The sequence below is a fragment of the Gadus chalcogrammus genome, chromosome 3 (genome assembly GCF_026213295.1).
Source record: "Gadus chalcogrammus isolate NIFS_2021 chromosome 3, NIFS_Gcha_1.0, whole genome shotgun sequence".
NCBI classification, from domain to species: Eukaryota; Metazoa; Chordata; class Actinopteri; order Gadiformes; family Gadidae; genus Gadus; species Gadus chalcogrammus.
The window spans coordinates 28,475,903-28,503,213 of NC_079414.1; the positions used below are offsets into that span (position 1 = coordinate 28,475,903).

Below are 27,311 nucleotides of genomic sequence, written 5' to 3' on the forward strand. Positions count from 1 at the left end.
ATCCCCCTGTCGACACACAGACATAAATAAAAGAGGAGACTAATGACTTCATTGGTTAGTGATACATTAACCGTTGGTTACATAACCTTAATCCAGCTAGTGTACTGGTGCTGTCCATCACAGAGCACAGCTCTGGATGACAGAATCACCATGTATGTTCATGTATGTTCGTTGATGTCTCGCAGTCCGATAGAATAAATCCATAAAGGATGCCATTTTAAACATGTAAACACACGCAGAGACACACACAGACTTACACACAGTGTGCGTGGAGCCACTATACACAGAGAGCAGCCCTATTCCTATTTACCAGTATAATGTTTGTTCATGTAAGGATGTTTCTGTGTCAGAAAAATATGTGATTATTCATTACAATTACAATTAGGGCATTTAGCAGATGCTTTTATCCAAAGCGACTTACATCGGTTAATACACACATTGACACACCAACGGCAGAGTCAACCATGCAAGGCGACAGCCAGCTCGTCAGGAGCAGTTAGGATTAAGTGTCTTGCTCAGGGACACATCAACACTCAGCTAAGAGCAGCTGGGGATTAAACTGCTCTACCTCCTGAGCTAAGCTGACCCCATTCATGCTACATCATCCTGTATACAAACACACCCTAACCACACACACACACATTGCCATATGAATACACACACTGCACACTGAGAAAGAAAGAAAGATAGAGAAAGATGAGTCTTTTTTGAATTTCCACGTATAATAACCAGACCCGTAGCAAAAAAGTGCCTAACCCTAACCCTAAGAAGAAGACTAGAGGACCCAGGGTTTATAGCTTAGTTTCTGAGAAATCATATACATCTATTCTAGAATCCGACTAATCACATTCATGGACATTTGTCAACAGGGTGGCTTTTCCTATCTAATCAACAGCCAATCAACAGACAGCCAATCAAAAGACAGCCAATCAACAGACAACTAACATCCGTTTGCCTGTGGATCAAATTAATAAGTGGACTTCCACCTTGCAGCCAATCAGGAAAAGGCTTGAACGAACTTCAGTAAGAAGTTTGTTAAAGCACTGGTTTGACGCCTGATTTGAGTGTTCTCTAACCTAGACCAGGCATTCAGCTCTCTAACTCAGACCAGGCGTTCAGCTCTCTAACCCAGAACAGGCGTTCAGCTCTCTAACCCTAACCAGGCGTTCAGCTCTCTAACCCAGACCAGGCGTTCAGCTCTCTAACCCAGACCAGGCATTCAGCTCTCTAACCCTAACCAGGCGTTCAGCTCTCTAACCCAGACCAGGCGTTCAGCCCTCTAACCCAGACCAGGCATTCAGCTCTCTAACCCAGACCAGGCGTTCAGCTCTCTAACCCAGACCAGGCGTTCAGCTCTCTAACCCAGACCAGGCGTTCAGCCCTCTAACCCAGACCAGGCGTTCAGCTCTCTAACCCAGACCAGGCGTTCAGCTCTCTAACCCAGACCAGGCGTTCAGCTCTCTAACCCAGACCAGGCGTTCAGCTCTCTAACCCAGACCAGGCGTTCAGCTCTCTAACCCAGACCAGGCGTTCAGCTCTCTAACCCAGACCAGGCGTTCAGCTCTCTAACCCTAACCAGGCATTCAGCTCTCTAACTGAGACCAGGCGTTCAGCTCTCTAACCCTAACCAGGCGTTCAGCTCTCTAACCCTAACCAGGCATTCAGCTCTCTAACCCTAACCAGGCATTCAGCTCTCTAACCCAGACCAGGCGTTCAGCTCTCTAACCCAGAACAGGCGTTCAGCTCTCTAACATTAACCAGGCGTTCAGCTCTCTAACCCTAACCAGGCGTTCAGCTCTCTAACCTAGACCAGGCGTTCAGCTCTCTAACCCTAACCAGGCGTTCAGCTCTCTAACATTAACCAGGCGTTCAGCTCTCTAACCCTAACCAGGCGTTCAGCTCTCTAACCCTAACCAGGCGTTCAGCTCTCCTGCCTGCCTGTCAGTCAACAGACTGAACGATAGGTCAGAAACGGGAACACAAATAATAATACCAATAATGATAATGATAAAACCAATAATGTTAATGATAATAATAATAATAAATAACATTTGAAGTGCTTTTCAAGATACATAAACAAACTTTACATGAAGTCAACTATTATGTTTCTGTCCTATACATAACATTGCGAATGTGGAAGAATATATATATGTATATATACCGCATCTGCACATTTAGCTGTTCTGATCAACACCTCTGTGCTCCACCTCTCACTGTTCCATTAAGGGACTTGTGTGTGTGTGTGTGTGACACCACACACACCACACACAGGTGTGGTCACATGACCACTGTGACCCAGGTGTGGTCACATGACCACTGACCCAGGTGTGGTCACATGACCACTGTGACCAGGTGTGGTCCCATGGCGATGATGATGATGAAGATGGTGAGTGATGACTCCCAGTTGATCATGAATCGGAGGTGTGGGCTTTGTGACGCTCCCAGTAGTTATATATATATGACTATACATACATATTATATATATGACTTTATATAACTATATAGATATATGTAGGATCTATTGGGTCTGATTAGTGAAGCTCCAGCAGCTGGATGCTTTGTATTCCCCCTTGACATATACCTCTATATACCATATACCCTAACCCTTATACCCGTTACCAGGGGTCACCAACCTTTTTGAACCTGTGAGCTACTTCATGGGCACTGAGTCATACGACGGGCACCCAGTTCTATACACTCTTCTGAAATAACAAATTTGCTCAGTTTGCCTTTAGTTATATATTACTATTAATGATTAATGATACTCATCTATGTGAAGACATGTTAATTAATTAAGTCATGTTAATGATTTCTCACAATAATTATCAACAATGACTTAAAAAGGTTGTGAAAGAGTTGTTCAAGAATAAGTAGTTCTGTTTTTAGAACAGGCCTGCGGGCGCCTCATGTGGTCCTTGCGGGCGCCCTGGGGCCCGCGGGCACTGTGTTGGTGACCTCTGCCCTATACCATATACCCTATACCATACACCATATACTCTATACCATATATCTTGTCCAACATCCACAAAATAATTCACGGGACCACGACGTGATGTTTGAAAGGTTTACTTCTCAAAAGCAAAATACACAAATCCTCAATAAAATTAGCTTCAAAATAAAACTATGTATTCCGAATTACCACACAATTACTATTCACTCACTATTCAAAATCCAAACATTATCATTAGGTTTGTTCCTTTGAAAGTCTTCTTACACTTATCCACTCTGCTTTCTTCACTTAATCAGTTCCTTTCTCTTTGTTCTCAGCTCTTTAAGCAAACCCTTCAGCTTCAGAAGCCAGGCGACAGCCCGTCCACTCAGGGCCCGTCCACTCAGGGCCCGTCCACTCAGGGCCCGTCCACTCAGGGCTCGCCCTGGACCTGTGGCGTCTCGCCCTGGACCTGTGGCGTCTCGCCCTGGACCTGTGGCGTCTCGCCCTGGACCTGTGGCGTCTCGCCCTGGACCTGTGGCGTCTCGCCCCTGAACCACCTGCGCTTGAGATCCTCTTTTGACCTCTAAGTCGTCGATATCCACCATTCCAGGATCTGGATTATTGGGCCTCCATATATATACAATCTATATATATATATATATATATAGTTATATGAGGGCAGGGGAAGTGAGGACACTATCAAACAGGCTGTGAGAAGCAGAACTTCTACACGTGAAATCAACCTTTAAATAAAGGGTTAGGGTTAGTTCTAACCCTTACCTTTAAATAAAGGGTTAGGGTTAGTTCTAACCTTAACCTTTAAATAAAGGGTCAGGGTTAGTTCTAACCTTAAAATAAAGGGTTAGGGTTAGTTCTAACCTTAAAATAAAGGGTTAGGGTTAGTTCTAACCCTTAGCTTTAAATGGAAATACACACGGTAATGTGTGCGTCTGTCACAAAAACACACACAGAGAGAGAGAGAGAGAGAGAGAGAGAGAGAGAGAGAGAGAGAGAGAGAGAGAGAGAGAGAGAGAATATTTTCTACCTGCTGGTGCGGAGGACATTTCTTAGTCGGTTATTAACGCTGAAGAGTTAATGTTCCCAACACATCATAGATGAGGAGGGAGGGACTCTCTCTCTCTCTCTCTCTCTCTCTCTCTCATCTGGCATGGCTGCGCTCTCGAGTGATGTCATCTGTTAGTATCGCTATGGTAACACAACAAATCCTCCTTACGTCTGGCTGGTCAATCGCTCACCTCCCAGGTTATCGAAGCCAAACACTGGCTTGAGGATGTGCGCTTGTGTGTGCCTGTGCGCGTGAGTGTGTCTGAACAAGTGTGAGAATCGAGATTCCAAGGCTGATCCCAGATGTGCAGAGGGGGGGAGGAGAGGAGGAAGTAATTAGTCTATTTAAAGACACGCCACAAGTAGAAAGAAAGAAAACAAATTTTAGACAAAAAGAGGGAGTGTGTGTGTATGTGTGTGTGCGTCCATGCCTCCAAGAATTAGTATGGGTCTGTAGTCACGTTTCCATCTAAAAGGTGATGCGAATCTCAAGAAAATTTGAAAGAAGAAATTCGAATTAGGTGCGGTCCATCAAGTGGTTGGAGCGAAAAACTACACACATTCCAGGGCTTGTCGTATCCTTTCGATAACATCCTCTCTTAGGTCCTGATACATAGTGGAATTGCGTTGTTTTCCGTCTAAAATAGCTGTAATGTTTTTTTCTTCTTCGATGAGATCAAGGAAAAGTTTTACCTCTTTAGTGGTCCACCCGTATCTATTATTCACATTAGCCATATGTTCCATGGACGTATTTAAAGGATACATTGTACATATATTTCATTTGAAATTCGTCGCAGCCATACCACAGATACTATAGGGTCTATGGCATGTAACCGCGTTTTCTGATTACAGTTTAATGCATTTTCCACAATGTACCAGCTCTCGTTTTGAAGGCTGAACAGACAATTTGACTGGAATCACTTAGTAGGCGTCCATATATCAGGGATTAATGGACTAGGTATAATTAAAGGATATGCAAACATAGACATCCTTTATCATATATGATATAGGATGTCTATGCATATAAACGCTTAAAAATATATATATATTGACGCTACAAGTTGATGTCGGCAGGGTTGCTATGGCCGGTCGTTATGAAATCGGAAGGCCGTTGTCAGTCCTGTGTGTTCAATGTTTACTGATTCCATACTTCAAAATTCACATAAAATCAGGGGGATGGAAACACAGCTTGTGTGTGTTTGTGGCACAATCAGAGGCGAAAAATCTACTCTCCTTGACAGCGGTCATTATATGCTTAGCAACCGTCAATTATCGAAGAATAGTACACAGCCGGGAGTCAGGAAGGCCCATGCAAGGGAACGGATCATTCCACAGCAGAAGCAAGAGCAGTGTAATAAAGTTAGTTAGTTGATGCCTAGTTAGTTTAAAGTTACTTTGAAGTTAGTTTAAGAGTTTGAAAGAAGCTTAAAGAGGTTTTCTTTTGTCGGTTTGCTGCTAATTGATCCCACGTGTTCTCTTGCGACGCTCTGCGCATGTCCACAGGCTGCAGTTCAATCTGCGCCGATTTCAAACCCAGCGTCCGCACCCGGCAGGCCTCACACAACACAAACCATGATACACAACACAACACACACCACGATACACAACACAACACAAACCATGATACACAACACAACACACACCACGATACACAACACAACACACACCACGATACACAACACAACACACACCACGATACACAACACAACACACACCACGATACACAACACAACACACACCACGATACACAACACAACACACACCACGATACACAACACAACACAAACCATGATACACAACACAACACACACCACGATACACAACACAACACACACCACGATACACAACACAACACACACCACGATACACAACACAACACACACCACGATACACAACACAACACACACCACGATACACAACACAACACACACCATGATACACAACACAACACACACCACGATACACAACACAACACACGCCATGATACACAACACAACACACCCCATGATACACAACACAACACACACCACGATACACAACACAACACACGCCATGATACACAACACAACACACACCATGATACACAACACAACACACACCACGATACACAACACAACACACGCCATGATACACAACACAACACACCCCATGATCACACAACACAACACACACCACGATACACAACACAACATACACCATCACACAACAAAACACAGACAACACATATGGAAGCATATATGTAGCAAAATTCAAATGGCAATGCAATTCAAGCATTTCAATGCAATTCATTACATTGTGCAATTGACAATTCATTATGCAATTATTAATGTCATTTGAAAATACGTTATTAAGAGTGTACTTTAATATGCAACGTGCCAATGAAATCCTCAATTAAATTTGAAAAAGTTATAAACAAAAAGAATGTGAGCGCCTTCATTCAAATGTAAAAGCTGTAGCACTCCCGTGATTGCAATGCACTTCAAATGACATTTAAATCCGCAAAACTCTTTGCAGAGCGTATTGCAAAAGATTTTGCAAAAGATTTTGCAAAGCGAATCGGCGAATCCCGTCTGGGCGGGACCTAGGTCACTTCCTCGTAATTTCCTTGTTTACGTTCGTAACGGGTCAGCAATGGAGGAGATTGTCGCTGCACGCCGAAGTTTAGCAGCTGATGTGGAGAAAAATCGTGTTGGAGACACAGATGCAGGTGATAGAGTGTGTGCTCTGGGAGATAGGATACACAACAGAGCATACAACTCCGACTCTGCAATCTGCCGGGCGGCAATTTGCCGCCCGATCGATCTTACATGATGACTACTAAGGTTTTGTAAATAAACTTCAAAAGCTTTTCAAATCTTATTTAGTGTTTTATTGGTCCTTAATGTGCAAACTAAACAAGGTGCAAGTAACATTTAAAAAATATTGGATGCATGTAAGCTACGGATAGGGTCTCCGACAGGCTCTCCGTGTCTACGTACAGCCCTTTACGGAGGAGTATAAACCTGCCATTACTGGTTGGGCTGACGAGGAAGTGACGAAGGTCCCGCCCAGACACGATTCGCTGATATACTTTGCAAATCTTTTGCAAAATCTTTTGCAATGCACTTTGCAAAATCTTTTACAAAGAGTTATACGGCTTGAAATGTCATTTGAATTATGCAAAACACAGGGAGCGTGGCGAAGGGCATTGCCATCACGGGGCGCTAGAGATTGGGTTAGGGTATAGATTGGACATCTGAATAAAAGCACTCAAAAAATGTGAAAGAATGTTATTCTATTTTTATTGTTATAACTTTTTCAAATTGAATTGAAGATTTCATTGTCACTTTGCATATTCAAATACGCTTTGAATAATGTATTTTCAAATTACATTCTTAAATTGCATAATGAATTGTCAATTGCATAATGTAATGATGACTTATTGAATTGCAAATTGCATTGCCATTTGAAAATTGCTACATATATGCTCCCATAAACACGCACCATGATCACACAACACACACCATGATCACACACACACACACACACACACACACACACACACACACACACACACACACACACACACACACACACACACACACACCATGATCACACAACGCAACACACACACACACACACACACCATGATCACACAACACACACACACACACACACACCATGATCACATAACACACAATGATCACACAACACACACACACACACACACACACCATGATCACATAACACACAATGATCACACAACACACACACACACACCATGATCACATAACACACCATGATCACACAACACAACACTCACCATGATCACAACACTCACTCACACACACACACACACACACACACACACACACACACACACACACACACACACACACACACACACACACACACACACACACACACACACACACACACACACAAAACGAACACCATGATCACAAAACACACACACACACACACACACATACCATGCACACACAACACACATGCACAACAACATGATCACATAACACAACACACACACCATGATCACACAACACACCATGAACACACCACAAACCCCATGAACACACAACACAACACACACCATGATAAACACATTAGGAACAACATAAACCAATAGATTATGCATACTAATGTTCTCTTGTATAGTAAAATAACAAACAGAACCAATTAACACATACAGACAGACAAATAATACGATAGATAGATAGATAGATAGATAGATAGATAGATAGATAGATAGATAGATAGATAGATAGATAGATAGATAGATAGATAGATAGATAGATAGATAGATAGATAGATAGAGAGAGAGAGAGAGAGAGAGAGAGAGAGAGAGAGAGAGAGAGAGAGAGAGAGAGAGAGAGAGAGAGAGAGAGAGAGAGAGAGAGAGATAGATAGATAGATAGATAGATAGATAGATAGATAGATAATATGATAGATAGATAATACGATAGATAGACAGATAGTTGTCCCTGTACATGAGGGGTACTCACAGTACGCTGGTGGCCAAAGGGAGGTCGGCGGCGGCGGGCGCCCAGTTGAGGCCGATGTTAGAGCAGTTGACCCCGCAGTGCCCGCGGGGCCCCGCCGGCAGACAGGTACAGTTCCCGGGACACGGGCTGCAGCCCGGGCCCTGCTCCCCGGTCCGCGTGGGCTCCAGCACGGCCAGCCAGCAGAACACGAGCAGCAGGGCCGGGAGCAGGCCCGGCCGCTGGACCTGGGCGCCGTGTCCAGGGCTGGGTCCTCCAGGGTCTCGACGAAGCATCGCTCAGTCGCAGCTCATCCTCCGGGTCTCTGCCTCTCTCGGTCCGGAGAGAACGATTAACGTTTGCGACGATTCATGTGAAAAAAAAGGCGAGCTTTTGAAGATGTTGCGTTTGTAATCCTCTAGTTCGGTTTTCATGAGATCCTTTTTCCTTCAGTCTAACGGAACTCGCAACAGAATCTTTTCAGGGAAAAAAACTTGTGTTGAACTTCCTCAGTCCCTCCTCCTCCTCCTCCTCCCCTCCGGCTGCAGTAGCGCCCGGCGCCGCTGGGCCTCCATCTCGCAGAGAAACCTCACTCCTATATTATTATATCGCCTATGTAGGTCCTACCGTTAGATGCATCGTAGTAGCCTACATTATACAATGTAAAGTCAAATACACTGTAAACAATCTGCTGCAAACTAAGAGTTTATTGGAGAATACTGCTTCAGTGGTGGAAAGATCTCACGTTACAGCTTGGTGTGCGTGTGCGTGTGTGTGCGTGCGTGTGGGTGTGTGTGTTACGAACCCATATAGTATCCAGGGGGATCAGGGGAGTAACAAAGAATATTTTGTTTCAGGGGACAAGGAGGAGACACAGGCAGAGGTAACGGTTAGCAAAATGCTTTATTGATGTGCCAAAGAACTAAGAACCACTTTCCCAAAAGAGGAAAGCACAAACAATAGAACTAACTACAAACCAACCAAATACTCCACTACACAGAACCATTAACTCACTACCCGATCCACAAGATCACAACAACGGCACTCGGTCACTAGCTCCCACACACAAACAAACAATCGTCGACTGCTAGATGGCACAAAAGGCCTGTACCCCTGTCTGCTCCCAGCTTATATAGTCATCAGGTGGCCACAGGATCACTCAATTTCCTGATTGCTAGGTGAAAAGACTCATTCCATTCCATTTCCTTCCCCTTCCATTTTTATTCTTTGAACACAATGAATGTGTTGAATGTGCCCCTCCAAAACATACCGATGCCACCTGCCACTTTACCACCCCCACCTCACCTGTTGGGGGAGGGGCGGAGCCTATAAATTGTTTGTGCACACATTAGCTCTTGCTTAGCACTCGCCACCAGTATGCTCATGTTCCTGTGTGCGGCTTCAATTAACGTGAGTTAATCGATTAATTTGATTGTCTTTGGTTTATGACCATATTCCTTTGTTGGTTTAGTTCATGACCATATTCTTTTTTTGGTTTGGTTCATGACCAGATTCCTTTGTTTGCTAGACATGTGCCATGTGCCTTTGTTCATTTGTTTAATTGATGTGTTCGATCATTGTCTACTTCTATTGTTATCTTTTTGTTATCCCCTTTATGCAGCACACAATGATGAGTGAGATTGATGCACGACAAAGCATCAAGTAAAGGAAAAGAATAAGAAATAAACCAAATTGTGCTGCATCAAACCCTTCCTCCTCCCTGTTCTTATTCTTCACCCCTACCACTGTGTTCTGACCGAGACACTGCCTGCTCGCCAAACCTCACTCCACCCGAATCATAATTTTCACCATTAACATCAACCTACCTACAGTTCCTAGGGTTGCAATCAGAAAGGGGGGGGGAGGGCATCAATCTGGGGCGAGAACACGGTGAAACACAAACACACCACACACAACACAATTACGTGGGGGGCGCTACGCGCAGTTAAAAATAACTAATCATCTGCGTTTTCTATGAAGTAGCCTACCATAGCATGGAGTGGGGAATTGGTATATTGGCGCCCCCTCTGGCGGCAGGCGCACCTGCTTGTCGAGAAGGTGCCGTGCACAGACGGACTGACACCCCCACCGAAGACCGTAGAGTCATGATGACCACCGAACACGCAGTCAAACACTCCACCCAGGAGGGCGTCGCCGCGTCCTGGGGACACTGATCTCTACTGATGTCCGGTAAGGTCACCTGTTGGGTGGCGGCAGGGTCACCCCGGGGGGAGGGGGGGTCACCCCGGGGGGCCGGGGGGGAACGGAGAGGGGGCAGACCCTCTGCTGTCCCCTCCGATCACACCTGGATGACCCACACCTCCTAATCGCTCAGGCAGGAGAGAGACTCCATCCTCCGTGTGTGTCTGTGTGTGTCTGTGTGTGTGTGTCTCTGTGTGTGTATCTGTGTGCGTGTGTGTCTCTGTGTGTGTCTCTGTGTGTGTCTCTGCGTGTGTGTGTGTGTCTGTGTGTGTGTGTGTGTGTCTGTGTGTGTGTGTCTGTGTGTGTGTCTGTGTGTCTCTGTGTGTGTATCTGTGTGCGTGTGTGTCCGTGTGTTCTGTCACCTTGGCAAAACTAAGGAGGAAGGTTCACAGGTGGTAACGGATTGTGTGGGAATGAATGACACTGAAATTATTGAGATTTCTCATATTGTTTGGTTTAGTTAGTTTGTTAGAGAGAGAGAGAGAGACAATTGAATACACTTTAAGGCTCGGTTCACTCAGTAGGGACGGTCCCAGCAGACTCTGGATGTGAGGAGAAGTCTGTCCCTCCTGGTTCTCGTCAGGAGAGAGGACAACGTGCAGCGGCAGCTGAGGACTGGTTTAGTAGCAGATGGTTTATCTTTGTATGCGAGTCCCCCTGCCTGGGTCCCGCCTGAGCTGAGAGGAGGGGAAGGTAATCCTGCATCGACTCCTCCACGCTGAACGGCCACTCTGGAGGGGGCCGGCTCAACGTAACGACGTGACCCAAACAGCATAATGGTCTATATCAACCGGTACTATATCACCCTGCTCTATATCACCCTGCTCTATATCAGCCTGCTCTATATCAGCCTGCTCTACATCAACCTGCTCTATATCAGCCTGCTCTACATCAATCTGCTCTACATCAGCCTGCTCTATATCAGCCCCAGCTCCCCCCTCTGCTACATCAACCTGCTCTATATCAGCCTGCTCTACATCAACCTGCTCTATATCAGCCTGCTCTACATCAATCTGCTCTACATCAGCCTGCTCTATATCAGCCCCAGCTCCCCCCTCTGCTACATCAACCTGCTCTATATCAGCCTGCTCTATATCAACCTGCTCTATATCAACCTACTCTATATCAGCCTGCTCTATATCAACCTGCTCTATATCAGCCTGCTTTATATCCACCTGCTCTATATCAGTCTGCTCTATATCAGCCTGCTTTATATCACCCTGCTCTATATCAGCCTGCTCTACATCAATCTGCTCTATATCAGCCTGCTCTACATCAACCTGCTCTATATCGTCCTGCTCTACATCAACCTGCTCTACATCAGCCTGCTCTATATCAGCCCCAGCTCCCCCCTCTGCTACATCAACCTGCTCTATATCAGCCTGCTCTATATCAGCCTGCTCTATATCAGCCTGCTCTATATCAGCCTGCTCTATATCAGTCTGCTCTATATCAGGTTGCACCTACGTGTCAACCCTACGTGTGTGTAAGCTTATGTTACAGCTCCGTCCTGCCATGGCACGTCAAGATAGCAACACCAAATGCGCTATCCGCTAGAGCATTTAGACGAGGTCTGCGCCCGTCAGTAGCGCAGAAAAACTGTAAAGGAGAAGGAAGATGGAACTCTGATTCGTTTATGCATGTCCATACAGGGCAATACGTTTTTTCTCAATCAATTAAACACCTTTTCTGAAACTATAGCTCAATTTCTCAAAACTCTAAACAAAAACCTGAGGAGAGTTAATAATTTTGTCAAGACTTTTTTTCCACCAAACAGTAAACACAGCTATCAAATGAATATCTCTATGCGTTCACACCAAAAGCGACTTGCGCTGCAAGGACGCTTTGGTCGCTCATTCAATTCAATTCAGTTTATTCAAGAAGGGTGGACAGTGCAAATTAATAAAACACATAATACATGGGTTAAAAATGCCCGAATTAGCCAAAAGGCTATTTTTCATCTGTAGTCCCCTGGCAATGAAAATACAATTAAACAAGATAAAAACCACAACATTAACAGGACGGAACCCCACAGCACAAAACAGGGCATCACAGAACAAACTGAAGAACTGACTAACTAAGGTAAAACAACAGAACACAAAATACAAAGCACCAGCGAAAAAATAAAATAAAATAAATACATAGTGTGTTGACCACATGCAACAACAAATGATTTTAGTGTTGGCATGTATATGTATTGATCATCCGTTTTCTTAACTGCTTACTAAACGATTTGTATGTGTTTAGTTCCCTGATATGTTGTGGGATTGAATTCCATTCCTTTGCACTTTTGACGGACCAGGCTGACTGACTAAAAGTGCTTTTTCACAACGGAATAACACAATCATCCCTCGACGATCCCCTTGTGACACGATCAGTACCTGTTCTTCTATTGATGTACTCAGCAAGTGGTGGTGGACCTAGATCGTGAGTGACCCTAAAAAAGAAGCACACATTGAAATACTTTGGAGGTCTTCCCAGCTTAAAAGCTTAGATTCGAACAGTGGTGTTTTTTTATCTAGAATTTTTATTGCTTGTTTGTATTGTTATTCAAGTGACTTTAATGTGCTCAAATTGGCCTGCGACCAGCTTGTCAGACAATAATTCAGATGACTAAAAGGTTTTTTTAACATGTGCCTTAAAGGAAAGGTTTGAATCAATTAACACTAGGGATGGGACCGAGTAGTAAATTCCAAACTCGAGTGATCGAAGGAATTCCTCGAGGATCAATCGAGCACTCGTTTAATCAAATCTGTTTTTAGAATGCAACGCATCTGCAGCAGGAATAGGCCTAATGATGAACGGCAATATTACCAACCAAACAAGTAATGCTTATTCTCCATCAAAACAGTCAGAGTTATCAGAGTATTCATTATTTATTTTTGCAAACGTTCAAAACACATTTTCCTTACAAAAATAAATATGCGTCTCACAATTTAAATTACGTTGAACGGTTTAAAAAAACAAAAACGAAACAAGTAGCCTAACCATTGCAAATAATTTAAAGCTGCAAATAAAACGGCAGCAAATGGACTATGGAAATACTCAGCGTTGTGATGTTCTCTACACGTCCGCGATTACAGCTGCGTCTTGCGGCGGTGAAAATAGCCAACACACTTGGTTGCTGCGGGTCTGCTTTCCCGAACTCACCGTTGTGTTTCAGGAGCATATGTTGACGCATAGAACTTGTAGTACTCTGGTAACTCGATTTCGCTTGGCATATTTTACATTTAACCTTATGATCTCCTATTACTTTAAAGTATTTCAATTCTTCGCTGCGCTTTGCTTTAACCGCCATCTCTTAACTTTTTGAATTCTGGCGTGCCTGCACACGGCACGGCACGCGCCACACAGAAATTTGATACATTTCATTTTCTTTGTGCCCACGGCATGCGTTAGTGGCGCCACACAGAAAATTGAAACATTTGATTCAGAAAACTTTGTTTGTGTGTGTATATGCAAACTCGAGTTTGCCTGTCCACCAACCGAGTTCATTTGTAACGAGGAGTACCCGAGTAATAGATTCCTCACGCCCATCCCTAATTAACACCACAAGATATTTAAATTCACTCACAACCTGTAATTTTCCCCCTGCTACAATTATGTGATGGTCACTAGTGGGTTTATTAGTTTTACAAAATAAGATGCTGACTGTTTTTGAGACATTTAATTGCAGGCAACACTCTCTCATCCATGTTGTAACCTGAGCCATGGATCTAGTAAGCTTATCTACAACATCTGCCTTGGATCTGCCATGTACAAAAAAAACGATCATCTGCATATATTATAGTTTCAACCTCAGGACACAGATGGAAGGTCGTTAATATAAATACTGAACAAGAGTGGACCAAGAATGGATCCCTGCAGCACACCAGAGGGCAACTGCAGTGACTGTGATCTATGATTATTTATGGCTCATAAAGTTTCGCTGCGAATACTTGCTTATCTCCAACTTCTGTTCAAGTGCTAATTCTCACATGAGACAGATGCTCAACACGATTCATCATTTAATGAATGAAACGTCCATTTGTTGTTATTTACTGTAACAGTAACTGTAACTGTAACAGTAACTACGTTAGCTAGCTAGCAAGATCTGATCGGCTCCCGCCGTAAACCCCGCCCTTTCTACAAATCAGCCAATGAGAAGAGCTTTGGGGCACTAAACTTCTGGCCCCACCGCCGAAACAGAAGCGGAACAGACGAGACGGAGCAACAAACTATTTCACACACAACTACTACCCTACAACAATTGCGTTCATCAAATTAAAACTGCGGACATGTAATTAATTATTAACAATTAATGTATTATTAACTTATGCTTAATGACATTTTTAAAAAAAGAAAGAAAAGTATAATCGTGCCCTGCACGGCAGCGTTCTCTGGTGGGGCAGTGCCCCACTGGCCCCTAATGCAAAGACGCCACTGCAAATTACAGTACATTAATTGCACTGATAAATAAAATGAAAAACACTACAGTAAGAAAATGTTTAGACTGTCTTTCGTGGCATGTTATGATGAAATCAGTGCACAAGCACAAAAAGACTGCATGAAAAGCTTTTCGTAGGCCAACAAAAATTTTAAATAAGAATATCCAAGAATAACCACGTGTGCTAATTTATTTTGTAGACTGAGATTTGTGCTTAGAGTTTTGCAAAAATGTGATTTAGAATTTCTACATGTGTGAAAACAGTGGAATTGTGCTTAGAGTTTAGCAGTCTGGAGTCTTGTAGTCAATATATGAGCTTCAAGGTTTCAGAATTGTGTGCATAGTTCCATTTTTTGTGTGTATGCAATCGAGAAAAACTAAACTAATTCAATCCAACCCATTTTAGAACTGCGTCGGGCGCAAGACTCATTTATCCGATGGTATAATAGAGTTAGGGTTAGGGTAGGGTTAGGGCTAGGACTAATTTATCCGATGGTATAATAGGGTTAGGGCTAGGGCTAGGGCTAGGACTAATTTATCCGATGGTATAATAGGATTAGGGTTAGGGCTAGGGCTAGGACTAATTTATCCGATGGTATAATAGGGTTAGGGCTAGGACTAATTTATCCGATGGTATAATGGGGTTAGGGTTAGGGTTAGGGCTAGGGCTAGGACTAGGACTAATTTATCCGATGGTATAATAGGGTTAGGGTTAGGGCTAGGACTAATTTATCCGATGGTATATTAGGGTTAGGGCTAGGGCTAGGACTAATTTATCCGATGGTATATTAGGGTTAGGGCTAGGACTAATTTATCCAATGGTATAATAAGGTTAGGGTTAGGGTTAGGGCTAGGGCTAGGACTAATTTATCCGATGGTATAATAGCAACAGAGATCCGCCCACAAAGCTACTTGCGTTTTGCGTTTCATACTTGCGTTTCAGACCGTTAAAATAGGGCCCTTATTGACTTAGTTAGTGAGGGAGTGTCTTAGTTATTGAGTGTCTTAGTTATTGAGTGTCTTAGTTAGTGAGTGTGTTAGTGAGTGAGTGTGTTAGTAAGTTAGTGTCATAATTAGTTAGTGTCTTAGTGAGTTAGTGTTTTATTTAGCGAGTGTCTTATTTATTTAGGGTCATAATTCGATAGTGTCTTATTGAGTTAGTGTCTTAGTTAGTTAGTGTCTTAGTTAGTTAGTGTCTTAGTTGGTTAGAAGATAAATCATCTGGAGGAGCTAGACGGCCTGGTTGACCTTTGGGCGAACAGCACTCTCTATTTTCTATTGTCTCCTCCTCCTCTAACGGGGACACATCATAGCTGGATCGTAGCCGCTCTGTCTGGACATCTCAGATTGTTCTAAGGAACAGAAAATAACCCATAATGTAATGAAGAGCCTGTGAGGATGAACACACACACACACACGCACACGCACGCACCAGCACACACACACACACACACACGCACCAGCACACACACGCACCAGCACACACACAAGCACCAGCACAAGCACCAGCACACACACACACACACACACACACACACACACACACACACACACACACCCCTTTAGCTTGAACTGCTTTTAGGATTCCCTATTTCTCTCTCATCAATAGAGACATGAATAGAGGATATTTATAGACCCATCTTCCTTCCTCTCTCCCTACCGCTCCTTATCTCTCTCTGTATCCCTCTTCCTACCTCTCCTTCTATGCTCTACTCCAGCTCTCGCTCTCGCTCTCGCTCTCGCTCTCGCTCTCGCTCTCGCTCTCGCTCTCTCTCTCTCTCTCTCTCTAGCTCTCTCACTCATCCTCGGTTTCTCTTTCTCTCTCGCGCGCGCTTTTTCTCTCTCTCTTCCTCCGTCTTTCTCTCTTCTCTCGGTCTTTGGATATGATTAAAAAAACGCCCACAGTGGGGTGAAGTTGGAGGATCAGTCGGCGGCAGATGAGCGCCAAGGAGTGGTTAGATCTGATCACACTATGGACAGTGATTGATTGGACAGTGATTGATTGGGCAGTGATTGATTGAGGACATAGCATCATGAACATAGAAGACGGCTTGATCGGAGTTTGCCATATATAGAAAAAGTAAGACTGCTTAATTGAATCAGTTTGGATGTTTAATTAATTGGAATTAGCCGAACAGTGTGAATGTGTAGAGATTTCAAAGGGACTTCATTTTCTATTTTTAATTTTTTAATCTGTTTGTCTGTAAATCATTTCTGTGTAAAGCCAGTCAGATAAGAGTTAGAGATAGGAGTCTAGCAAACTGCTACGAGAAAAGAGGACTCCTCGGGCTACAATGAGGTTAATTCATTATAATATATAATTAATCTGCATGATCTCTTATTGATGCAGAACAGATCTGAAGATCTGATCACCGTCGGTGGAGATCGGCAGGACAACAGACCAGCGGCTTGGAGGTTAATGTGCATGCAGGTGATTCTATATCTAGTCTATATTTATCCATGTATCTATACGGTATATACTCTATTGATATTCAGTCTACTTATATCTATATATATCTATACGGTATATACTCTATTGATATCCAGGCTATTTATATCTATATTTCTATACGGTATATGCTCTATACTCCATTATATCCAGTCTATTTATATATATATATATATAAGCGGTATATACTCTATATCATACGGGATATACTGTATCCTATATTCGGTTGTATTTTAAAACGGTGACAGAAAGACCCGCGTGTTCCCTGCATGTGTTTTAAAAATCCTTCGCTGATGGATGAGAGATGATAGATCCGCTGTCTTCCAGAAAATAAGGACGGATAATACACTAAAAACAACAACCACAAGTTCTACTTTGATGCTCCAAACTAAAAACACATCCCGACCTGTAGCCTTTACAATCCCAACCTATTCTCCCTTTGTGTTTTCCTTCTTTTCTTCTCCTCTCATTTAATCTCATCCCCCTTTCATCACAACAAGCTTTGTACAACAGGAGTCAGAACGGCCTCTTAACATTCTGGAAAACCAAACTCTATCCCATCGGCCCGGTATCCACAGCCTCCAACATCAGCCTCTGCCGTCAGCTTCTATTGTCAGCTTCTAACATCAGCCTCCAACGTCAGCCTCGAACGTCAGCCTCGAACGTCAGCCTCTATCGTCAGCCTCTATCGTCAGCCTCTATCGTCAGCCTCTAACCTCTGGAAATCCAAACAATCCCATCAGTCCTATAGCCACAGCCTCTAACCTCAGCCTCTAAACCATCCCATTGGTTGTGTAGCCACAGCCTCTAACGTCAGCCTCTAAACCATCCCATTAGTTGTGTAGCCACAGCCTCTAACGTCAGCCTCTAAACCATCCCATTGGTTGTGTAGCCACAGCCTCTAACGTCAGCCTCTAAACCATCCCATTGGTTGTGTAGCCACAGCCTCCATGGCCGAGGAGACGTCCTCCCCCTCCCCCTTCTCCTCCTCCCACGCGTTCCCCCCCAACGCCTCGGCCAACGAGTCCCTCCAGAGCGTCCCGTTCGAGGGCAGCAGCACGCTGCTCACGGCGCTTGTGTCGCTCACGGTGATGGTGGTGGGGCTGGCGGGCAACACGCTGGCCATCTACGTGGTGCTGCGCCACGCAAAGATGAAGACGGTCACCAACATCTACATCCTGAACCTGGCGGTGGCCGACGAGCTGTACATCGCAGGGCTGCCCTTCCTCACCACGCAGAACGTTCTCTCATACTGGCCCTTCGGCTCCTTCCTGTGCCGCGTTGTCATGACCGCCGACTCCATGACCCAGTTCACCTCCATCTTCTGCCTGACCGTGATGTCGGTGGACCGCTACCTGGCGGTGGTCCACCCCATCCGCAGCACTCGCTGGAGACACCCCCACGTGGCCAAGGGCGTGAGCGTGGCCGTGTGGGCGGTGTCCTTCGTGGTGGTGCTGCCGGTGGTCATCTTCTCCGACGTCCAGGTGAGGCTCCTCCTCCCCCTCCTCCTCCTCCTCCATCTCCCCTCCTCCTCCTCCTCCCCCTCCTCCTCCCCCTGCTCCTCCTCCTCCCCCTCCTCCTCCCCCTGCTCCTCCTCCTCCTCCTCTTCCTCCTCCCCCTGCTCCTCCTCCTCTTCCTCCTCCTCCTCCTCCTCCGCCTATTCCTTCCATCAGGCAGTGTTCAGTGGATCCTTTACACTGATTCCACTTTTCCTCTCAGGAAACCTTCAACTCGTGCAACATGATCTGGCCGGAGCCCAAGAACGTGTGGTCGACGGCCTTCATCTTCTACACAGCCACACTGGGCTTCTTCGGGCCGCTCTTCATCATCTGCCTCTGCTACCTCCTCATCGTCATCAAGGTGCCTTATTAATTTGTGTGTGTGGAAGTTTTTGTGTGTGTGTTTAATGTACCTCATTATGTGCACCTTCTGATCTTCAGCATAACATTTCAAACATCCCCCTAAACTTCTCATCATCATCATCATCATCATCATCATCATCATCATCATCATCATCATCAACATTGACACTATCTTAATCTTTATCATCGTCATCCTTATCATCTTTAACATCATTATCATCCTTATCATCCTTAAAATCATTATCATCCTTTATCATCACTGTCATTATCTTATCTTGTCATAGTTTTTCTCAATCGTTTTTCTTAAACATGTTTTCTGAAACTATAGCTCAATTTCTCAAAACTCTAAACGCAAAACTGAAAAGAGTAAACCATTTTGTCCAAACTCCACCAATCTTTTTCAAAATGAAACACTGCAATCAAAACCATGTTCCCTCTTCTCAAAACCGATTATTTTTTACAAAAACAATAAACAAAGCTATAATTTTAAGATCTCTTAGAGAGCATCAATTAAACACTGGTGTGATACATTTAAAAAACTTGTTTTGGCTTCATGAGGCCATGTGAGATATTCAAATGTATGAAATTGTTTAGAAACAGGTTCCTTTTTTAAATTTGAATAGGTTGAAATTGTATGGTACAGAGTATAAAGACTGTTGCTATATTGTAATACAATACTGTGCATATATCATATAAATATTGCATTGACACAATCGTATCAGAATAGGACACGATGCATACTTCTCTATCCAATGAGCTATCACAATCCCAGCTTCCCAGAGTCATACTGTACACCTATAGTTGATACTGCAACATTGTTGGAGATACATGTAAATCAGTCTGTATCCCAACTCCACAGTAAAGGGTTAGGGTTAACCCTAACCCTACACACAGCAGAGCTAACCCTAACCCTAACCCTATACACAGCAGAGCTCACCTGAGTTTTGCAAAAATGTGATTGAAAATTTGTAATGAGTGAAAACAATGGAATTGTTCTTAAAGTTTAGCAGTCTGGAGTCTGGTAGTTGATACATGAGCTTCAAGTTTTCAGAAATGTATGCATAGTTCCTCATTACCGATCCTCCTCACCGATCCTCCTCATCATTGTGCTCCTCCTCATTTTTGTTCCTCCTCCTCATTATCGATCATCCTCCTCAGTATTGATCCTCCTCATTATTGAACTCCTCCTACTCCTTGAACTCCTCCTACTCCTTGAACTCCTCCACCTCATGAGACTCCTCCTTATTGAACTCCTCCACCTCATGAGACTCCTCCTCCCTATTGAATTCCTCCACCTCATCAGGCTCCTCCTCCTTATTGAACTCCTCCACCTCATGAGACTCCTCCTCCCTATTGAACTCCTCCACCTCATGAGACTCCTCCCTATTGAACTCCTCCATCTCATGAGGCTCCTCCTCCTTATTGAACTCCTCCACCTCATGAGACTCCTCCCTATTGAACTCCTCCACATCATGAGACTCCTCCTCCTTATTGAACTCCTCCACCTCATGAGACTCCTCCCTATTGAATTCCTCCACCTCATCAGGCTCCTCCTCCTTATTGAACTCCTCCACCTCATGAGACTCCTCCTCCTTATTGAACTCCTCCGCCTCATGAGACTCCTCCCTATTGAACTCCTCCTCCTCATGAGACTCCTCCTCCACCTCATGAGACTCCTCCTCCTTATTGAACTCCTCCACCTCATGAGACTCCTCCCTATTGAACTCCTCCACCTCATGAGGCTCCTCCTCCTTATTGAACTCCTCCCCCTCATGAGACTCCTCCCCCTCAGGTAAAGTCCTCAGGCATGCGGGCGGGGTTCACCAAGCGGAGGCGGTCTGAGCGTAAGGTGACCCGCATGGTGGTGGTCATCGTTGTGGTGTTTGTGCTCTGCTGGCTGCCGTTCTTCATCATCAACATTGTGAATCTGGTGGTCATCATCCCGGAGTCCAGCGCCACGGCCGGGATCTACTTCTTCTCCGTCATCCTGTCCTACGCTAACTCCTGCGCTAACCCGCTACTCTACGGCTTTCTGTCGGACAACTTCAGGCAGAGCTTCAAGAAGGTCTGGAAGCAAACTAATGTCAGAAAACAATCATCATGCATCATTGGCCCGATAAACAGACCATAGTTTAGGGTTAACTTTGAGGAGGATGGGGATGGTTCATTAAAGGAAGGCGTATCATAACCAGTTCTCCTTAAAGACCAACGAACCTCATCCATAATTCATTCAGAGCTTCTTCTTCTCTTTAACACGAGCATGGAGCTCATTTACTCCAAGCTTCACTGAAGGCAATTAGAATGAAGTATTGTGTTGTTCTGTAAGGAGAAAGCCTTCAGTTCGGTCTGTTTATATTCCCTTTCATTCCCCTTAGAATCTTAAATCCTCACAATGTTCCTCTAAAAACGACAAGGTCCCATTTTAGTTCTGGAAACGTTTGATTCCATGGAAACTAATGAGTTCCCTTTTCTATCTAGCATGTTGTGATCTCCCAACCCCAATACTTACTGTACAACAACCAGTTTATGTTTTATGAATTTAATCTCTAACTGATCATTCTGGCCTGTCAGACGTCTCTCCTGAGTAGATACGAGGCCGTCTCACAGTGGTATCCCCCCGTCTCTGACTCAGTGTCTCTGGATAGTTGAGTTTAAAATGCCTTCCTCATGAATGTCAACTGGCAGTTTGATTTTGGATGGGCCATCAGTGATTACTCAGGGGAAAACAAATTGTCTCCCATCATATGAATATTTGACATTTCTGGCTTCTGCTTGAGTCATTTCTGCATCCAGTATCCTTATAATGACCCCAGTGGGGTCGTAATGAGAGACATAATGATGCAGTTAACCCTCATTCACAGTTTATTTATTCTGTTTGTATATTATTGTTTCCTGCTGTGCCGTCGGCTGTCAGCACTGAAGGACCTGCCTCCACACAGACACTGAGCGGTCATTAGGGTTAGGTTAACTCTAACCCTAACCCTGATGGTTAGGGTTAGGGTTAGGTTAACCCTAACCCTAAGCCTAACCCTCCACGCAGACACTGAGCGGTCATTAGGTCCATCAGGTTCTGGGTCATCCTTCACCCACCAGAGGAGCTGGAAACTCAATTAGAGGCTTGTTTTCCAGGTTCTCTGCGTGAGAAGTTTGCGGCGTAAGACCAACGGCGTGGAGGACGGGGACCCCAGCGCCCCTCGTACTGAGAAAACCACCACACATAACGGGCCCTACCCGTCTCCCGGGGGCCCCCACTGCAGACAGGTGGGTGTGTACCCTAACCCTAACCCTTAGTGAAGACAGACAGGTGGGTGTGCGCCCTAACCCTTAGTGAAGATGCTGAAGTTACTCCTCACAGTCCGATAGGAAAAAGACTCATTCAACGGCTGCAGGGCATTGATATGATTGGCTGCTTCATTCAGCAGCTGTAGGGCTGTGATATGATTGGCTGCTTCATTCAGCGGCTGCAGGGCTGTGATATGATTGGCTGCTCAATTCAGCGGATGCAGGGCTGTGATATGATTGGCTCCTTCATTCAGTGGCTGCAGGGCTGTGATATGATTGGCTGCTCAATTCAGCGGATGCAGGGCTGTGATATGATTGGCTCGGCCACAGCAGAGTGTGGTGATTGGTCAACGCTAGGCTTCATGGCCAGGAGTGGCTAGGAGAAATAGAAGGAAATCGATTAACGGGAATGAAGGGAGATCGCGATATCGTGCTCTAATTCTTAAGGCTGACCTTAATAACCTTAATCCCAAGAAGGAAATGACCAATTTCGGTTGTCCAATCACTTAAGGAATTGTATTTGCATTGTGCGAGAATGGTAATGTGTGTATCCAATATGTTGGATAACAAGGATTTCATGTGCCTGGTAAGAGACCTCAATTCCCCAGAGTAGTAGAACTGTCCTACTATATTTGGTCTTTGCATGGTAATTCTAGTGACTAGCCCAGAGCCACAGAGAAAACACACATTCTGCAAATACAATCTCAAGTCCTACAAAAGCTGATGTAATGTCCCTGATGCTTAATTTGTCCTTGGGGAGTTCATCTTAATAAATTGGCTGAACCTCAAGATGGCCTATTTCCAGACTGACTTTTTGTTGTTCAAAGAGAGCCAAAGGGTTTCAACACAACATAATGTCATGATAATGTATGAGACATGCAGCCCGCTTTGGTTGTAATTATAAAATGTATAAACAACAAATGATAATGTAGAAATAATGAACTGCTCTATGGAGCCACTAACGTTGGACTCAAACTCCACTCCTTTTGGATTTCTAGGATAATTTTTTTGTCAACCTGCTTTTTTTTCCTTTCAGAAAAACGTTATTATTTGTTAAGTGTGTAGGGATTGGGTTCTATATTCATAGTTCCTGCTGCTGTTCTTCAGTTTAACTTAAGGTCGCTCTACGGGGGCTGATAGGAAAGTCAGTTTTAGCGTAAGGGCTAACCCTAACCCTAACCCTGTCTCATCAGGGCTAACCCTACCCCTGTCTCATCAGGGCTAGGACTAGGGCTAACCCTAACCCTGTCTCATCAGGGCTAGGGTTTGGGCTAACCCTAACCCTGTCTCATCAGGGCTAGGGCTAACCCTGTCTCATCAGGGCTAGGGCTAACCCTGTCTCATCAGGGCTAACCCTAACCCTGTCTCATCAGGGCTAACCCTAACCCTGTCTCATCAGGGCTAACCCTAACCCTGTCTCATCAGGGCTAACCCTAACCCTGTCTCATCAGGGCTAACCCTAACCCTGTCTCATCAGGGCTAACCCTAACCCTGTCTCATCAGGGCTAACCCTAACCCTGTCTCATCAGGGCTAACCCTAACCCTGTCTCATCAGGGCTAACCCTAACCCTGTCTCATCAGGGCTAGGGTTTGGGCTAACCCTAACCCTGTCTCATCAGGGCTAGGGCTAACCCTGTCTCATCAGGGCTAGGGCTAACCCTAACCCTGATGAGACAGGTGAAAGGTGGGCATTAGGAGTCAAGGAGGTGTTAGTTTTAGTATTCTGAAGGGCATGTTATTCTGGTATTCATCATACGAAGGGAATATCTGATTATGAGTAAAATGTTTTGTGCTGAAAGGGTGACGCAGCAAGGTCAGGATTGGATGAACATTGATCAGATATCTAGCTTCTTATAAGCGGTTAAAAAAAATGGCATTGTTTCCATGAGAGTTTGAGTGTTGAGTTCAAATGTATTGGTAGTTTATATTTTTATAATAAATCAATGTGGCCCACGGTACAAATAAATGTAGGGTGGGCCATTCCATATACCCAGCATGTGTGAGGGTTAGGTGATGTGATAGGTAGGGAGATATTCTGCCAAGGTTAACCCTGGTAGAACAAAGGTTGAGAACCCCTGGTTTAGCCAGTTTATCTAGCCCACTAACTTTAACTAACCCATCATAATTAAAACAACAGGGCTTGTTTTGAGCAGAACTTCAGATGCGCCATTCTTGGTGTTTAGTAAGGGTTTGAGTTATGATTCTATCTCTGTGGGGGTCTCTTAAAGTTGTTGACAGGGGGGGGGGGGGGAAGACCGTACCGGCCTTGCGCTCAGTTGTTGACGGGGGTGGGGAAAGTCCTTACCGGCCTTGCACTGATAAGCCCCTTCAGGTCGAAGGAAGAGACCTCCATTTCGTGTTGGTGTCCGGTTCGCCCTGTCTGGGCTTATTTTCCCGATAATAACCGGCGTTCTATTATCCCTTACTTAACGTCAATATTACTCTGTATGTAGAAGGAAAAATAGCTTTATTTGTAATATTTTTTAATATAATATTTGTAATAGAATATTATGCTGCTGTATTTTCAGGGACCCCCTCAGATATTTGAGTTTGCTGCTTTCATGGGAGCCAGACCTCTCTCTATGGGAGCTCAGCTCCCACTGGCTCCCACCTAACTCGAACTCTGTGTTTGGTCCATCAACTCCACGCTGAGGTTGGTCAGGTTCACACAACGTGAGACAGAGGACAGCATGCTACCTCAGAGCCCTTACATACAAAGGCAGATGGGTAGCATAGCACAGCGTAGCATAGCATAGCGTAGCATATGATTGACTGTCAATTCTAGCATTCCAACAGGGGAGGCAATATTTTATATTTTTTGCCCGGTATGTCCTTCCATCATGCTTGATATTTTCCGGTGTGTCCCTTAAAGCAATTCTTTCTCACAGGTTTTATTTCACTTATTTTTCCAATTGATCTGTTATAAAATCCTAAATTCTTCTGATTGACGATTACTCAATTATTGACCAACAACAAGGTTACACACAGTCTCTGAGCATTCCTCTTAGAAACACACAAACACACATGCCCATAGCACACACACACACACACACACACACACACACACAACACACAACACACAACACACACGCACACACACACACACTCCGTCCTGAGGTCTGTCTCCTGTCTCTGCAGGTGGCCCAGCTCTCCGGTCCCCCTGAGGAGGAGCTCAGCCCTACCTGTCCCTCGCTGGTCGGTCAGACCAGCCTTTAGAGTGTCTCTGTGCTTTCCATCCTCACTCTTTTCCCTTGAGTCACTCTTAGTCATCGTCATGGTCTCTGTCCTCCTGCTCCCTTTCTCACCTGTCTGCCTTGTGAACGAGCGACGCGGTGACGCTGGTCATCTTTATGTCTTCCGAGCCTCTTTTTCCTCTGACCTACTCACTTCTCTGGTATGCTCCTGATTCTGTCCACCCCCGCTGCCTCTGGCTACCACCAACCCCCCCCTCCCCCTGCATCGCTGCGGCAGACCCACCCCCACCCCGGCCCCGCTTCTCCCTGGCGAATGACGTGGCACCGTCGCATCGTCAAGGCAACCCCAGCAAACGCCTCTGTCAACACCGCCGCCGGTCACCTCCCTCCTGTCACCTCCTCTTGTCACCTCCTCCTGTCACCTCCGTCCTGTCACCTCCTCCTGTCAACTCCTGTCACCTCCCTCCTGTCACCTCCTCCTTTCACCTCCTCCTGTCACCTCCTCCTGTCACCTCCTCTGGTCACCTCCTCCTGTCACCTCCTGTCATTTCCTCCTTTCACCTCCTCCTGTCACCTCCTGTCAACTCCCTCCTGTCACCTTTTCCTGTCACCTCCTCTGGTCACCTCCTCCTGTCACCTCCTGTCACCTCCCTCCTGTCACCTCCTGTCACCTCCCTCCTGTCACCTCCTCCTTTCACCTCCTCCTGTCACCTCCCTCCTGTCACCTTCTCCTGTCACCTCCTCCTTTCACCTCCTCCTGTCACCTCCCTCTTGTCACCTCCTGTCACCTCCCTCTTGTCATCTCCTCCTGTCACCTCCTTTCACCTCCTGTCAACTCCCTCCTGTCACCTCCTCCTTTCACCTCCTCCTGTCACCTCCTCCTGTCACCTCCTGTCACCTCCCTCCTGTCACCTCCTCCTGTCACCTCCTCCTGTCACCTCCCTCCTGTCACCTCCTCCTGTCACCTCCTCCTGTCACCTCCTGTCACCTCCCTCTTGTCATCTCCTCCTGTCACCTCCTATCACCGCCCTCCTCGCTCAGGTTGCTTCACCTCCCCAACACCTGTTCGTCACCTCCCTGACGGCCTGGTCGACACCATGACGGCTAAGTTGAAGGAGATGATCTTCAGGACACTGAGGAGGGGAGGGGGGGGGATCTTCAGGACACTGGGAGGGGAGGTGATCTTCAGGACACTGGGAGGGGAGGTGATCTTCAGGACACTGGGAGGGGAGGGGAGGGGAGGGGGGGGGGGATCTTCAGGACACTGGGAGGGGAGGTGATCTTTAGGACACTGGGAGGGGAGGGGAGGTGATCTTCAGGACACTGGGAGGGGAGGGGAGGTGATCTTCAGGACACTGGGAGGGGAGGGGAGGTGATCTTCAGGACACTGGGAGGGGAGGGGAGGGGAGGGGAGGTGATCT

General features: G+C 45.4%; 2 protein-coding genes across 2 annotated transcripts in view; one reads left to right on the forward strand and one right to left on the reverse strand.

Moving 5' to 3' along the window:
- The window catches only part of pkd1a (polycystic kidney disease 1a), a 92,220-nt gene extending 83,239 nt beyond the window's left edge, over window positions 1-8,981 (reverse strand). The window contains exon 1 of the mRNA XM_056587352.1: window positions 8,500-8,981. Within this exon, the coding sequence (XP_056443327.1) occupies window positions 8,500-8,771 (272 nt within the window). The 5' untranslated portion in view covers window positions 8,772-8,981. The remainder of the gene's footprint in view (window positions 1-8,499) is intronic.
- A 2,472-nt stretch (window positions 8,982-11,453) lies between these two features.
- LOC130380171 (somatostatin receptor type 5) lies at window positions 11,454-25,912 on the forward strand. The gene is made up of 6 exons (XM_056587353.1): window positions 11,454-12,117; window positions 18,492-19,036; window positions 19,272-19,412; window positions 21,207-21,479; window positions 22,544-22,675; window positions 25,835-25,912. The coding sequence occupies exons 1-6, from the start codon at window positions 11,454-11,456 to the stop codon at window positions 25,910-25,912; spliced, it is 1,833 nt and encodes a 610-aa protein (XP_056443328.1).
- The last annotated feature ends 1,399 nt before the right edge of the window (window positions 25,913-27,311 follow it).